The 16,007-nt window shown below is 56.2% G+C and overlaps 1 protein-coding gene and 1 pseudogene across 1 annotated transcript in view; both read left to right on the top strand.

Annotated features, from left to right (window-relative positions):
• Positions 1-9,391: 9,391 nt before the first annotated feature.
• LOC103591877 lies at positions 9,392-10,146 on the top strand (annotated as a pseudogene).
• A 3,682-nt stretch (positions 10,147-13,828) lies between these two features.
• TNRC18 (trinucleotide repeat containing 18) overlaps positions 13,829-16,007 on the top strand; it is a 98,358-nt gene continuing 96,179 nt past the window's right edge. Inside the window, exon 1 of the mRNA XM_008574420.1 lies at positions 13,829-14,176. Within this exon, the coding sequence (XP_008572642.1) occupies positions 13,829-14,176 (348 nt within the window). The remainder of the gene's footprint in view (positions 14,177-16,007) is intronic.

Genomic DNA, 16,007 nt, shown 5'->3' on the forward strand with positions numbered 1-16,007 from the left:
AAAAATGTAACTTGCTATGAAAGCCCAAGCAGACTGAAACAAGGCTGATGTGTCTGGAAGCTGGGGTGAGTAGGAGCTGGCAGGGAGGGGTGGGGGGCACTGCCATGTGTCTCTGCCATGTGAAGATACAAGCAGAAGGCAAATGTCTACAAACCAGGAGGTGAGCCCTCACCAGACACGGGTCCGCCAGCTCCTTGATCTTGGACTTCCAGCCTCCAGACTGTGCGGAAGAAAAAAAAATTGCTTAAGACCCAAAAAAAATGTAACTTGCTATGAAAGCCCAAGCAGACTGAAACAAGGCTGATGTGTCTGGAAGCTGGGGTGAGTAGGAGCTGGCAGGGAGGGGTGGGGGGCACTGCCATGTGTCTCTGCCATGTGATATGTTGAAATCCTAAGCCCTGAAACCTCAGAATGTGACCCTATTTGGAAATAGGGTCATTGCAGACATGTTTAGTTAAGATGAGTTCACACTGGAGTAGAGTGGGCCTTTAATCCAATATGACTGGTGTCCTTGTAAGAAGATGAGAGACAGCCAGAGAGCAGAAGTGACAGACAGACACAGGGAAGAGGGCCTTGCCATGGTGGAGGCTACACGAGGTTGGGGTGATGTGGCTGTGAGCAGAGGAACACCACAGATTGGCAGCAGCCCTGGAAGCTGGGGGAGAGGCTTGGAACACCTTCTTCATCAGAGCCCCGAAGAGGGAATTGACCCTGCTGATGCCTTGACTTTGGACTTCTGGCCTCCTAAACTGCGAGAGAAAACCTTTCTGTTTCATAAAGCCACTCAGTGCATGGCCATTTGTTACAGCAGCCATAGGAAAGCAATACAGTTGTCCTCAGGCCTGTCCTGATCAAGAAACATTGGTACCATGGCTTTGGAAAAGGGCTGACCATGGCCCATGTAGTGCCAGTTAGGAAAGCATCCTTTCCTGAGCACCTGCTCACTACACAGCCTTGCCCAGATGATGGGAGGGAGAGGTCAGCCTGGGGCAGGGGGCTCCTGGGCCCCTTTGCTACCAGAACAACTCCTGGTTCAGAAAGATGGGTGTCTTGGCCACCATCTGCACTCTCAGTATGGGCACACGCACCTCTCACTTGATGCCAGGGAAGGAGGTATGTTCAGCCCCATTTTACAGACAGGCCAACTGAGGCTCAGAGAGGGGAAGTGACTTTGCAAAAGGCACACATCAAGTGGGCAGCAGAACAGGACTTGAGCCCAGGCTGCCTGGCCCCACAGTCCATGCCTGTTCCTTCTTCCTTGGTCATTTGATCAGTGCCTACTGGCAAGGGCAGCCCTACCGGGATGCACAGAACTGAGTTCCAGCGCTGGCTGGTTAGCTCAGTCGGTTAGAGCATGATGCTGATAACACCAAGGTCCAGGGTTGATCCCTGTACCAGCCAGCCACCAAAAAAAAAAAAGAAAAAAGAAGGAAGAAAAGAAAGAACTGAGTTCCAGCCCCCGCTTGGCCGTCACAGAGTCCCCGGGCCTCTCCTCACTGAGCTCTGACAAGAGTCCTTTCCTTCTCCTGCGCTCACACGTCTGGTGGAGGATGCTGCTGTTGGCTGGGACCTTGGCTGGGACACTTACAAGTGGCCTGAGCATGGTGGCCTCAGATAGTCGAACTTCTCTTGTGGCTCAGGGTTCCACACACGAGCATCCCAGTGAGCAAGGTTGAAGTTACGTCCCCTTCTCTGACCTTGCCTTGGAAGTTACACAGTGTCACTCGGTGCGTTTGGGTATAAGACAAAAGATGCCATCTCTAACGGGTGGAATGTCATGGTCACATCCTGGAAGAGGACATTGTGTGGCCATTGTTGTAAGATACAATGTGTCACAACAGCCACTCGGGAAGCCAGGCCCCAAGTTCCATAGGGTGGCATTTTATCAAGTCTGGAATTTGAATTGTGACTTGGTGTGGGTGAGGTGTTAGAGAGAGAGGGAGAGAGAAGAAGGGGGAGGGGAGGCAGAAACGAAAAATAAGAACAGAAGAAGGAGGAGGTGGAGGAGAGGAAAGGGAGGGGCGGGGTGCACTGGAGAAGGTGCACTGGAGCCGGAGCCCACTCAAGTCCTGTGCTGAGGCTTCCTCCTGGGCAAGGCCACCTGATCAACTTCATCCATCAGTCATTCTCAGGAGCACAGCTAGATGGGTAGCAGGTCATCCGCAGTCTGTTTTCTGCCCACCATTACTCCTTTTTGGAAAACTGCCGCTTCCTTGAGGCAAATCTGAGGTTAGCTGTGTCTACCACACAGAGAAAACCCATGTTGTAGGAGAGCATGGGGATAATGGAAAGAGAAGTAAAAGGGAAAGAGTCTGGAATGTCCTTGATCCATTGCACCTGAGGGTGTTACGCTTCTGGGTATCCTAGTCATGGGACCCAGTAACTCTTCAATCTAGGACAGTTGGGGACCACCTACTTGTGCCACCTTTTTGCTTCTGTAGGCTGTGGCCCTGCAGGGTCTGGCTCCGCCCACTGCTCCCTGTCCCTTTGTCCTCCTTGGTGGTGCTTACTGCACATACAGTTCTTTGCTGACTGACTGTAAGCTCCAGGAGGACAGGGCACTGGTCTATTCTGCTTATCACTTTATCCTCAGGGCCTTGCACACAAATGGATAAACTCGAGGAAATGAGTGTGTGGCCTCAGGGAAACATTGACCAGCAGGAGTGTGTGAACTGAACAGGGTGGGCTGAGCAGAATCTACAGAAGGGTTGTAAACCAGGGACAAGCAGGTGGCCTAATCATGTTTTAGCTTGGTCAGCAGAGTGTTAAAAATAGTGCCAAGAACAAAAGCAAACAAACCAAACAACTTGATCAAAAACAGGCAAAGGACTAGAGTAGACATTTCTTCAAAGAAGACATATGAGGCCGGCCTGCGGCTCACTCAGGAGAGTGTGGTGCTGATAACACCAAGGCCACGGGTTTGGATCCCTACATAGGGATGGCCGGTTCACTCACTGGCTGAGCGTGGTGCTGACAACACCAAGCCAAGGGTTGAGATGTTAAGATCCCCTTACCGGCCATCTTTAAAAAAAAAGAAGACAGATGGTCGGTTCGCTCACTGGCTGAGCGTGGTGCTGACAACACCAAGCCAAGGGTTGAGATGTTAAGATCCCCTTACCAGCCATCTTTAAAAAAAAAGAAGACAGGGCCGGCCTGGTGGTGCACTGGAGAGTGCGCTGCTTGGGAGTGTGGCGGCGCTCCCGCCGAGGGTTCGGATCCCATGTGGAGACCGGTTCCCGCTCACTGGCTGAGCGCGGTGCGGACGCAACACCGAGGGTTGTGATCCCGTTGCTGGTCCCTGGTGCGGGCGCAACACCGAGGGTTGCGATCCTGTTGTCCCGCTCACTGGCTGAGCGCGGTGCGGACGCAACACCGAGGGTTGCGATCCCGTTGCTGGTCCCTGGTGCGGGCGCAACACCGAGGGTTGCGATCCTGTTGTCGGTCAAAAAAAAAAAAAAGAAGACATATGGATGTCCAATAAGCACATGAAAAGCTGCTCAACATCACTAATCATCTAATCATTCGGGAAATGCAAATTGAAACCACAGTGAGATAGCACCTCACACCGATGAGGACGGCTACTATCAAAAAACCAGAAAATAACAAGTGTTGGTGAGGATGGGGAGAAATCTGAACCCCTGTGCGCTGCTGGTGGGAATGTAAAACGGTGCGGCTGCTGTGGAGAACAAGATGGTGGCTTCTCAAAAAATTAAACATAAAACTACCATATGATCCATATGAGCAATTCTACTTCTGGGTATATGTCCAGAAGAATAAAAGCAGGAACTCAGAGACATCTGTACACCCATGTTCATAGCAGCATTAATCACAATAGCTAAAAGGTGAAAATACCTCGTGTCCATCAACAGGTGAATGGATAAACAAAGGCAGTGTGCCCCTACAATGGGATATTGTGCATGTTTAAAAAGGAAGGAAATTCTGACACATGCTACAACATGGATGAACCTTGAGGACATTAGACTAAGTGAAATAAGCCAGACACAAAAGGATAAACACTGTATGATTCTACTTATATGAGGGACCTCAAGTTGTCAAACTCATAGAGACAGGAAGTAGAAGGGTGGTTGCCAGGGGCCGGGGGGAGTTAGTGTTTAATGGGGACAGATTGTCAGTTTGGGAAGATGCAAAAGTTCTGAAGATGGGTGGTGGTGATGGTTGCACAACAGAGTGAAGGTGCTTAATGCCACTGTACACTTGAAAATGGCTAAGATGGTAAATTTTATGTTGTGTGTTTTACCACAATTAAAAAAAAGAGCGCCAAGGTTAACAAATCAGGAGATGTCGCATTGCAGCTGTGGTAGACACTGCTCGAACTCACCAATACCTGGTTTTCCTCCCCTTTCTGGGCACAGGAAATACTCTACTCCATAGCACCCCTTAGTTGAGTTGGTCACTATGAGCACTGGTGACATGTGACTCTGTGCGCCGATCTTCCCTTGCCCTGTGGTAGCCTCACATCAAGGTGGATAACTTGTGAACTCTAAGTGGCTTGGGTTGGTGAGACACTAAATGGAGGTCAGTTGCCCTGGAGGGTCACCCAGGCTGAGCAGACAATGTAGGGAGAATACATTTTACCTGTTGCAACAAGCCATTGAGGTGTTGGGGATGTTTGTCACTGCAGCATAATCTAGCCTATTTAGATACACCAGCTTCCTGGAAATAAGAGCAGATCTGGCACCCCTGGGAATTGCTGGCTGGAGCTGTAAGGAGTTGTCCCCTGTATGTGCTCTCCCACTTCTCCTGTGTTTCCTGCCCGACTCTTGCAGGCACTTAAATTTGTTTATTTACTTACTTATTGTTTTATTAGCATATTCATTGTTACAAATCATACTTATTCTTTATGCCCCTTATCCAATCTCTCCCTCCTCCTCTTCTTCCCTCTCTTCCCCTCCCCTCCCCCCTCAAATAACCATAGATTTGTTCTCTCCATCTAATAGATTAACTGTTCCTCTGTTGGTTTGTTGCCTAGGTGATGAGACGGGTGTGTAGGCACTTAAATTTGGGATGGTGTATTAGCTTGCTCAGGCTGCCATAACGAAATACCACAAACTGGGTGGCTTAAACAACAGATATTCATTGTCTCATGGTTCTAGAGGCTAGAAGTCCAAGATCCAGGTGTTGGCAGGCTGGTTCCTCCTGAGAACTGGGAAGCAAGGATCCGTCCCAGGCCTCTCTTTGGCTTGTAGATTGCTGTCTTCTCTCTCTGTCTTTTCACGTTGTCTTCCCTCTGTATCTGTCTGTGCCCAAATTTCTCCTTTTTATAAGGACACCAGTCATATTGGATTAAGGGCCCATCTGACTCCAGTATGACCTCATCTTAACTAATTACATCTGCAATGACCCTATTTCCCAAAGAGGAAATTTTTTTTTTTTCCTTTTTGTCTTTTTTCGTGACCGGCAACGGATCGCAACCCTCAGTGTCGCGCCCGTACCGGACCGGGACTGGCAACGGTATCACAACCCTCAGTGTTGCACCCACACCTCGCTCAGCCAGTGAGCGGGAACCGGTCTGTATGTGGGATCTGAACCCTCGGCGGGAGCGCCACCACGCTCCCAAGCGGCGCACTGTAGCAGTGCGCCACCGGGCCGGCCCCCAAAGAGGAAATTTTGAGGTATTGGGGATTAGGACTTCAACATATAAATTTTTGGGGGAAGACACTGTTCAACCCATAACAGATGGCCCCCCCAGAGGAGGCTCTGTGGGAGCTGGGTTAGGTAAGTAGGGCTGGGCAGGGGCACATGGGGATGAACTCAGACATTTCCAGCAGAAGGAACCAAGTGAGTAGGTCTTTCTGGCAGGAGCGGCTCTAGAAGGTTCTTAAGAGATTTCCTATGGCCCGAAGGCTGGATGTGTGAGCGCATGTGTTGGGGGGCGGGGGTTCCTGCCTCCTGCTCATCTCTGGGGTGGAGACAGACCAAGACCCGAAGAGAAAGTGGAGGGAAGCTGGAAGGGGGGCCTGTCAGGTTTGATCTTTGTGGGTTTGTTTTTGACTTTATGCTGACTCTAGAAATGGATTGATGTGGGGGTGGGTGCGGGAGGAGGCAGAGGAGAGGGAAGCTTTTAAAGCTGTAGCCACGGGAGATGTTTTTATTTTCTGCTTGAAAGAAAATGCCAAAGAAGGATAAAAGGGGAAAAAAAAAGAGGGAGGGAGGTGAAGAGAGAGTGAGACTCTGTGTGTGTGTGTGTGTGTGTGTGTGTGTGTGAGAGAGAGAGAGAGAGAGAGAGAGAAGGAAGACGAACCTGGGAGCTGTGGGTGTGGGAGACTTCCAGGAGACCTGGGAAGGAGGGTCAGGCCCTGCCATCCCCTCCCTTGAGATGTCACTACAGGCCACAAGCACCAGCCGAGAAGATGTGAAGGTGGGGAGCTGGGCGCCAGCCCTGTCTGGCTTGCTTACTGCCACTCTGGCTTGACGACTTTAGTTAGATCGCCCCACTTGTCTGGGTCTCAGGGACCCTTTTGATGAGTGTGTAATGGACACAGAACATGTGTGCAAGTAGCAGAAAGAGCACCTGCAGGAGCAGCCTGAGATTGGGGGGTGGGTGTCAGAAATCAGAAGATCCCAAGGGAGACGGAAATGTGATTCTCCAGGTGCGCCAGATTCTTTGTTTTATTTGTGGCTGGCTAGTGAGGGATCTGAACCTGTGACCTTGGTTTTATTAAAGGCTATGCTCTAACCAACTGAGCTAACTGGCCATCCCCCAGGTACGCCAGGTTCTATGGAATTGGATGGGAGCTCCTGCCCTTGGGCCACAGCCCTCCTGAACTCCATCCAGGAATGCGGCCCAGGGTCAGCCTGACCTCACCCAACCTCTACCTTGCCCCGCCCCGCCCCAGGTCAAACCAGATTTCCACTGACCTCTTACCTCCATTGCTTCCCTGCCCCCCACCAGGCTAGGGCAGGAGAAAGCTCCCAGTAGATGGCAGGGAGGATTGATGGGGAAGGACAGTAAACGTGGTGGCAGGGTATGTTAGCATGGCTGGTGCTAGTCCCTGTCAGGCTGGGGGCTTCCAGGGGTCCTGGGGCTCCGCATTTGAAACCCTGATACCCTGCCTGGCTTTGTTGAGGGAGCTTGCTGCCACTTCCTAGCTCTGTGAGCTTGTCACTTTCGGCACCTTAGGTCTCTCATCTGTTAAATGGGTACAAAACCAAATCACAGGGTTGTCACAAAGCCTGCCCACATCAGGGGCTGGTGCTCGGACAAAGAAGAAACTGGAGGACTCTGCCGCAGAGGGCGTGGGACAGCCCGGATTTGGAGACACCACGTGGAGAAGGGAGGTGGGACGGCACTGAGGCGCCTCTGGGGGCCAGGCTGGCAGAGGAATGTGCTCCAGAACTCTCGGCATGTAGAGGCCTGCCCGCGAGGGGTTCAGGGGCCAAAACAAAGCTCCAAGATGGCAGAGGGAGGGGAAAGATACTTCTAAGAGACTAGGTAGCCCCCTCTGGCTGGGAGGGGGGGAACGCCGACTCCCCACCTAGGTACGGAGCACCTCCCCAAACACACGTGCTGCCAAGCCCTCCATTAGTCACCCTGGCACTGACATACATAAATCCCATTAGTCACACCTCGCTCAAACTCGCTGGCAGAACACACCCAGTCACACCCGGACAAAGACTGAGGCCCCCAAAGAGGCCTTGTTTGTCCCTCGTGGCTCTTTCCCCAGGGCCTAGAACAGTGCTGGACTCTGCCTGAGGCGCGCGTAATACAGTTGTTTAATGGACATCAGCCTTCCCCAAAGCAGCCAATCTCCCACAATCACAAGCCCCCCACAACGGGCACCACAGTCCCCCCGAACTCCAAACCTCCCCCATCCCCTCTGGGCACACGGGTACTACAATAAACACCCAGGAAAGCCCTTGGCCATCCCCTCTTCCGCCTCTCCCCGGAGGGGGTAGGGCTGACATTGTGTCCCCCCTCCCCCATGCCTGTCCTCCGGCGGGTCTGGCAGGAAAACCATCCCCCAAGGTCACCAGAGCTCTTCAGCAGGCAGCCCCTGGGAGCTGATTTATTGGCGGTTTATTTGGAGAAACGCTATCGCTCTTAGATTCCGGGGGGGAAAAAACGCTCACCGTGGACTTTAACCTTGGGCCGAAACCGCAGAGCTTTGTTTTCCAAGGCGCTTCCTGGGGCGCCGCGGCAGGGGCTGGGCCTAGCAGGGGAGGCTCGGCCGGAATGCGGCACAGCGGCCTCTCCACTCCCAGACTGCGCTCCCGCCGCCCGGGCAAGCGCTCAAATTCCTCTGGGCTCGGCCGGAAGCCCTCGGTTCCTCCAAATGTGCTTCCTAGAAATTCTAGGAAGGAGCCGAAGCTCGTTGGGTGAGAGCGGCCCTGGAGCGAGGTTTCCAAACCCCCCGGCCCTGGCATCTGCTACCCACTGTTCGCAGTCATGTCACTGGCACGGTGAGGCTTTAGGAAGGCACCCAAGAAGGGGTGAATGCCTCCCCCTTCCGCGCTGTCCCCACCCGAAGTCCGGTGCAAAGCCCGTTCCCAGGTGGTTGTCCCCGATCCCGCACACGGCTAGCTGGGCTGAAGCAGGGCACCAGCGGGATGGCCTGTTCCCTGCCCCTCTGGCAAAGAGATAAACAACGCTGGTGACATTAAGCGTTATTACCGCAAACACATCCTCTCTGGGCCTGTCCCCCGGGCGCCCCACGACCGTTCTGGTATAAAGACCGTCGCCCCCACCAGAGCCTGCCACCAGCACGCGACCGAATTCCTGCTTTCCCGATGGTTCGGCCATTTGCACCAAAGGGAGCCGCAGACGAGGGAGCCGAGCCGGGACCCGGGGAGAAAAGCATCGGGTATAGGCAGCACGGAGCGGGAGGTGGCCCGCGCGGGGTGGGGAACCAGATGAGCTTCCGCCTCCCGGCGCGGTGCCCGCAGTCACCCAACTCGGTATTTGCTGCGCAAATAAAAAGTCCATCGTGCCCTCGCAGAGGGCTCCAAGGGCTCGAGATTAAGGCAGGGTCCGCGGAGGGAGGTGGCAGGCTGAATTCTGCGAAGCCGCGCTGACCCTGACCCTGGCGTCGCCCCTCGATGGTGCCGGTGGCGCCGGAGTTGGGCTCCAGCGGGTGGTCGCGCACCCATCCCAGCCTCACCAAGCCTTTCTAGGAGGAAGTGCCTGACCCGGGCGCCCCTACCCCAGGCGGTGAGCCGGTGGAATCCGGGCTACCTCGGGTCCGGCGCCCGCAGGGATGGATGGTGGTGGCAATGAGTGGCCATTTCCTTTCTTTAACGAACGGGTAAACTTCCTGGCTCGATTCCCTGCGCGGTCTCGGGGCTCCGAGGCCAAGACCGGGAGAGGAGGGCGCCGGCGCGGCCCGGGACACTAGCGCGTGAGCAGCGGGAAGGAGGGCCCGCGCCGAGATTTATGGCCGCAGCCGGCCCCCTGCGCACAGACCGCGTCTCTGTCCTCTCCAAGCCAAACAGTGGAGTGGAAGACCCGACCCGGGCCTGGGGAAGAGGCCAGTGCCGGAGGCGGGGCCGAGAGGAGCTGGAATCTGCCCGGGCCGGGCCTGGCGCATCAGCCCCAGCTGTGCTCGCCGTGCGCCGTGGTCCCGGCGGTGTGCGGATCGCTGGCGCCGCGTCCCTGGTCTTCCAGGCGGGTCGGGGCGGCTTTCGGCTGGTCTGGCCCAATCTGGGCTCGGTGCCGAATCGCGGCTGGACCAGTCGCAGCGAGAACCGCAAGCTTGGCTTTCCTTGGCGCGGCCTCTCCGGGTTTTACTGGCGCCCGGGCCGGGAGCTCCCCGTTTGCCGGACCTAGAACCTTGCGGATACCCTTGGTTAGGAGACCCCACCGCGGCCGCCCGAGCGGGCAGCAAAAGCCGACGATCCCTCAGGGCCTCCTTCGCCGAGACGCCAGCGGAGCGCGGGGGCTTCGGTCCCCATCCGGAAAGGCGGTTGGGGGCGACGGGTGGAGGGGCTCGGGTAGATGCGCCTAAGGAATGGCTTTTTTCTGAGGGAGGGTAAGGGAAGAACGTGTTCACGCGACCAGCAACACCGGGGATCCAGGAAGAGCCGGGTTCAACCCTGCCTAGTACAGAACTGAGACAGGCGGGAGATCGCGGAGTCGGACCTGCTCACCCGCACAGCCCGACGCGGGGACCGAGGCTGCGCCGACGATAGACGCGGTGGGGGAGACAGTCGGGCTCAAGGTTGGCCTGTCCTTTGGTTTTAAAACAAAGGGGGAGAGTTTTGTCAGTCGGGACGTGCCCAGGAAGCCGAGGCCGGAATCGGCGGCCTAGGAACACAGAAAAGGTCGCAGTTCTGGCGGTCCAAGCTGGCCGCAGACAACCGTACCGGGCCTGGCGGAGGCCGGCCTGCGCGGGTTCTCCCGGAACCGCGGATGCAAGGAGGTCCCCCCTTCAGGTTCCCAGATTAATATTTCCTTTCTACGCGGATGCAAGGAGGTCCCCCCCCGCCCCAGCCGGTTTCCCGCCCAGTCAGTAATACACACACAGCGCGTCCACACACTGTTTTTGGCCGCCGATCTGGCTGGTAAACTTAAGCATGAGTGGGTTGGGGAGGGTGGGGGTGGGGCATGGAAGATGGCTGCTGGACTTGCGGCCTGTGCGGTGGCCGTCCGCTCAGAGCAGGGCGCCCAGACCAGGTTTTTACACTTAAATGTGGCCCACCAGCGCTGGGAAGGCGTTTCCCCAAACGCTGCAGCCCGGCTAGGGGTGCCCCACAGGCCCCCCTACGAATGGCAGGGGTCTCCGAAGGAGCGGGGTTTGCACCTTCCACTCGGAATCTGTCCCCCGCCCCAAGATGGCTCCCAGCCGCTGTTTACTCAGCGACTGCGGGGCCGGGGAGGGGACAAAGATCAGGGCGCTCACAGGTCGGCCGCGCGGGCGGCCCCTCAGCGCGATCCGCCCGCGCCCCCACGCGCGCGGCAGCCCCAGAGAACCCGCGCCGGCAGCATCTGCCCTGTGCGTCCCGGCCGGCGGCCAGGAACCCGGAGCCACTGCCGTTGCGTCCCAGACCCGGCTGGAAGGCCGCGCGGCAGGTCGCGCGAGTGTGTGCAGGGAGGACGACGCGAGGGGGCTGGGGAGGCACAAAGCCCGGGGGTAGGGGTACGGGTGGGGGGGCTCGTCTGTCCGGAACCGCAGCCCTAATGAAATGCCGGCTCGGTTCGCCACGCCGACGATGCGCACACTTGAAAAATGCAAACGCCATTGGCAAATCCAGGGCAAACAGGCAGAATTTTTATTAGCAGCTAAATGATTTATGGCACACATACCCTGCCGTCACAATTACGGCGTCTTGGAGCATCCAGGGGTGAAAACATTAAACATTTATAAAAATAGGCCTTTGTTTTTTTCCACCCCTCAAGCCTTTTGTATTCTCCACCCCAACTCCCTCAAAATACATTTCTTTTTCTTAAGCCGTGTTAAAGAAAAACATTCCATATCCCGGGCGGGATAAGGGGTGGGAGATCAAGGCCTGTGCTCCGAATATTGGAGAACAACGGGAATGTGGAGAAAGCGAGGGGGACTCGGCGTTGGACGGTTTACTAGGAACTCACAAAGGCCTCTGGATAATACTCTAAGGGTGCTTGGCGCCCCCACCCACTGACCCTTCCCCTGCCTCGGCTTTCAGCCGCCCCGCGCAGCTCAACTGCATTTATGTTATTTCTGCAATCATCCCCCTCCCTAAGGCACACAGACACAATACCTCCTTTCTCTAACCCCCCTCTCCTCTCCGTCTTTGCTCCTGGCCGTCCCGGGACTGCACCGGGCGCCTCCAGCTGCCTGGGCTGCCAAGGCCGCCACTGAGACCCGCGCGCCCGGCTCCAAGCGCGGACACCGCCGCTCGTTCCCTTCGGATCCAGTTATTTTCGTTCCTTTCTTTCCTTCTCACTCCTCCCTCCTCCCCCCGCGGAGCTCCAGCTTCCAAAAGAGGGCAGCCTAGAAACCAGCGCAGGAGGCTCCAGGAAGGGCAACTTGAAACTGCCCTCAAGAGGCTCAACTTTTTTCCCCCAAATTTATCCTGGAATTAGACACCCCCAATTCGCTCTTGAAGCCTACCCTTTTTTTTTCTAAAAGTGGAAAAAAGAAAATAGAACGAATGGTCGCTAACTAGCTCATTTTTTCCCCTTCCAGAAAAGTTGTGTTAAAAATGGATTTAAAAAAAAAAATAGGACAAGCAATGCGAAAACGCTGAAAACGCTGAGTCCGCAGCGCGGGGCCAAAGAGCGGGGCTTTTCTTGTTTTAATTAAAATCCTATCACCGCGGTTGCTCTGTGAGTCAGGATCTGCTACGATTTTTGCCCCCGCAAGCTTCCTTTTAAGGGTAGGTCAATTCCTAGCCAGGCTTGGGGGGCTGCGGAGAGAGGGCGCGGGGCCCCCGAGACAGTCCCTCCGGCGGGGTCCGCACTCTCTGCGCCCCTAGCCAGGTAGGTCTGCAGTGGCTAGCTCCCAGCGACTCAACCCAGAAAAGATTTTGCTGAAAGCGCAAAATAAAAGTACAAAGTCTGGGAGATTGGGGCTCCCTTCCCCCTACGGCCGCCGTGGCCAGCCAAGCACTTTTTGGCTGATGCTTCCTCTGAGCTCAACAGATTTTTTTCCCCCCCGGTCTCGCCCTCCCTGGAGGGGGTGCGGCGGATGGAAGGCGAGAGAGGCCCCCAGCCAAGAGGTTTTTAATATTACACTTTAATAGGTTTCAGAAGGCCCCGTGGAGAAATGCTAATAGGCTGAAATGTCAGAATCGAGAGGGATTCAGTTCGCGCTCAGCCGATCTAATCCTTTTTTCTGCTCTGATTTTTTTCTTTTCGAGGAGGGGAGAAGGGGAGGGAAGCGCCCACGCCAAGAGGGGCTTTGGGGAGGGGCGGGCTGTGCGAAGCGCCGCAGCCCGGGGCCAGGGCCGAGATGGGGGCGCACCCCGGCCCGCGTTTCTATAGGAACCCCTTTTAGAAGATTAGAGACTCACCGGTTGCCCGCCGCCGCGGCCTCTCCAAAATATTAATCAGTAACCATCTGACACCGCGTTTCAGGGAGGGACCCGCAAGCCGGGGCTAGGAAAACAGCCTTCTCGCCTGCCCATCCCACCCAACCGCGCTGCTGGGGGAGAGGGAATGAATCGCTGCTTTGTTTTAAAAGGAATGGGGGGGGAGGGAAAAAGAGGCCCTTGTCTGTTTTGGCGTCTCCACCGCGCGTTCTAGAGGCGCACCCCAAGGGAGGTGGGGGGCCAGGGCCCTGGCGCGGGGTGCAGCTCTCCAGGCCGCAGGCCCTTCCCGGCTCGCTCGGCTTGTCACCTCCTCCTGCGAGCAGGAAGCTGACAGGCGGCCCATTAAACCGCGCCTTGCAAAGCCCTGGATTGCGGCGACAACCATCTTCCTCTATTTTGATCACTCAGCCCAGACGCTGGGGGAGGGGGAAGGAAAAGGGAGGAGAAGTAGTCAGCGGGGGGGTCCGAGCTGGTTCAGGGGGAGGGCTGCCTAGAAACGGCCCGGAAAAATTCTCACCACCAGTTTTGATCATTCAGCTCTGCCGAGGGGAGCCTGGAAACTGCTGGAGCCCCTAGGTCCGTAATTGGTTTTATAGGAATGGCTGAGGGCCAAGGTGTTTACATGTGCGTGATTGGCGGCGCGCGCGGCCAATGGGTGGTGGCCAGGGGCCGGCCCGCGGGGGAAGGCGGGCACCAGGGAACAATGCGTGTTTCTTCGGCTGAGAGTGCTCCCTTCCCCCAGCCCCCTTAACCCCCCCGCCGCTGGCTGCTTTTTTTTTTTTTTTTTTTTTTTTTTTAGATCCAGCGAGAGGAACTTGAAAGGGGGGTTGTGTAATGTACCTTTTCCAATCCCGGGCTGTATATGGAGATTTGGGATTCTTTAAACCGGCGCTACCTGGATTTTATTAAAAAGTGGGGAGCTCGGCGGGAGGAAAGCTGGCTTTTCCGGGGGCTGCGGGAGCCGGGCCGCGGGAGGGCGGAGGAGTTGGCGCGCCGAGCGCTCGGCCCGGGGAGCGGTTTTCTACCAAAAAAAGGAAAGGCGGGCAAAAAGTGTGAGGCGGCTGCGGGTGGCGGAGGGGAGCGGCGGCCTCGGGATGGCGGGCAGCACGGGCGCCTAGCCGCGCCGGGAGCCGGGGCCGCCACCGGAGTTGCTGACGCCGGAGCCCGGAGCCAGGAGCCCCGCCGCGCCAGGTACGCCTGCCCGCCCCCGGTCGGGCGCGATGGTCTCCAAACTTCTCCAGCTCGCTTGCTCCCCAGCACGTCCTACCCCGCCTGCCCCTCGGGGTGCGCCAGGGGATCCCCGCAGCTATCCGGCTCCCGAGAATGGAATCAGGGACCAGAGCCAGCAAGAGGGGGCGCCAAGGAGGGGTGGGGGCGGGTCGCTGCGCCCCGGGCGCCCACCCAAGCCCCTAGCCCGGCTCTAGTACATCCAGCCCGGCCGAGGGGCATCTGTTCCCCTCTAGGTTCCCGGCAGGCTGTGGGGGAGCTGGGGACGCAGAGACATTTTCGATTATAGGCTGTTTTTAATTAAAAGCCGGAATTCAGCCATTTTAACTGCATTTAAGAGGGGGAGAAAATTAGGGAGAATGCAGCGGAGCCCTCAGATGGCCGAGCCAGCTTCTCTGCCAGACCGAGGGTGTTCTGGGGGGCTTTACCTTGATTTCCCCAAACTGGGGCGTCTGAGCATGCATCGACTCGATGGCTTTTAAAAGAAAGCTAACCAAAGAACATTAAAAAAAAAAAAATCACGGGAAGCTCAACGCGCACTTAAGACATGTATCCTCGGATGTGGCGATCTTAGATTTTCCAAAGTAAACGCGGATCTGGTAACCGGAGCCTGCTGGGAGACAGCGAGGGAGGGAGGGAGGGAGGGGATGTTTGTAACCAAAACCGGGGTAAAATAGGCACCCTTAACAAAGTTGGGAGGGAGGCTGGAGAAGGAGGCTGGCGGGGTTGGTGGGGGGGGGCGGTGTTTGCGGTTGCGAGGGTCTGCAGCTCCGGGAGTTGGGCGCGGAGTGCAGGACGCAGGGCGGGCACTCGGGAGCGGTGGCTTTGGCGTGATCGGTGGCTCTAAGAGTGCCCAGGCCTTGGAATCAGGAAACCGAGCTGCTGCGGGCAGACGGAGAGCAAGGAAGGGTGGGCGCCAAGACCCACTCCCACCCCCACGGGAATCAGCAAACGACAAATCTTTTAAACAAACACTTTAAACTGGAACTACAGGGGGATTTACCCAACGCTGGGGGAGGCACCCCTCGGCCAGTCCGCGCTGCGAAGGTTTTCTTTGTAGGTTATTTTTTTGGTGGTGGGGGAAACTAGTGTTGGAGCGAGATCCTTGGTCCCTTTCCTTTTCTGACATCCCCCCAATCCCCCGCGCCAGGCCACGTTCTCGGGCTGCAAGATTCCCAGGTCAGGCCATTGGAAAATGAAACCAAAGCTTGTTTTGAAGGATTCTTTCCAGTCCACGGAGAGAATGCCACGTCTCGGGTCCTCGGACTCAGACTCTGGGACTTGCCCGAGGGGGGCGGCGGGAGAGGGCGGTGAGCCTCTTTAAAAATAATAAACCCGTTTTGCACCCTCCCTCGTGAAAACAAAACAAAACAAAACACTCTGGCAGCTCAGGGCGAGCTTAGGGAAACCAAACTCAGAAAAAGGGAGGCGAGGGCCCAAAAAGGTTAAATATTAAACTTTCCGGATCAGATAGTGACATTGTATTTCGGGAGATATTTCGAGCCGCTTTTGGAAAGGTTTCACGGTTTTAAACCTCGGAGCATGTGACGCCCAGGAATAAAATACATTTCGGAGGTTTGTATTTACGCTGTCCGGACGCGGCCGAGGGGCCTTCTTCCCCAGTTTGAGGACGGCCCGGCAGCCGCCAAGGCAAAGTCCGGACTGGGGCGCAGTGAGCCACCGGTCACTACCAACCCCGGTCCCCGGGATTCTGAAGCCGCCGGAGGAAGGAGCATAGATTTTTAATTTTCACGAAAAAGGGCCTCCTCCCGATTTCATATCTGGCTGCCAGATCAGTAGTCCCCGATTCCGAA

Source organism: Galeopterus variegatus, unplaced genomic scaffold, assembly GCF_000696425.1.
Source record: "Galeopterus variegatus unplaced genomic scaffold, G_variegatus-3.0.2 Scaffold1044, whole genome shotgun sequence".
NCBI classification, from domain to species: Eukaryota; Metazoa; Chordata; class Mammalia; order Dermoptera; family Cynocephalidae; genus Galeopterus; species Galeopterus variegatus.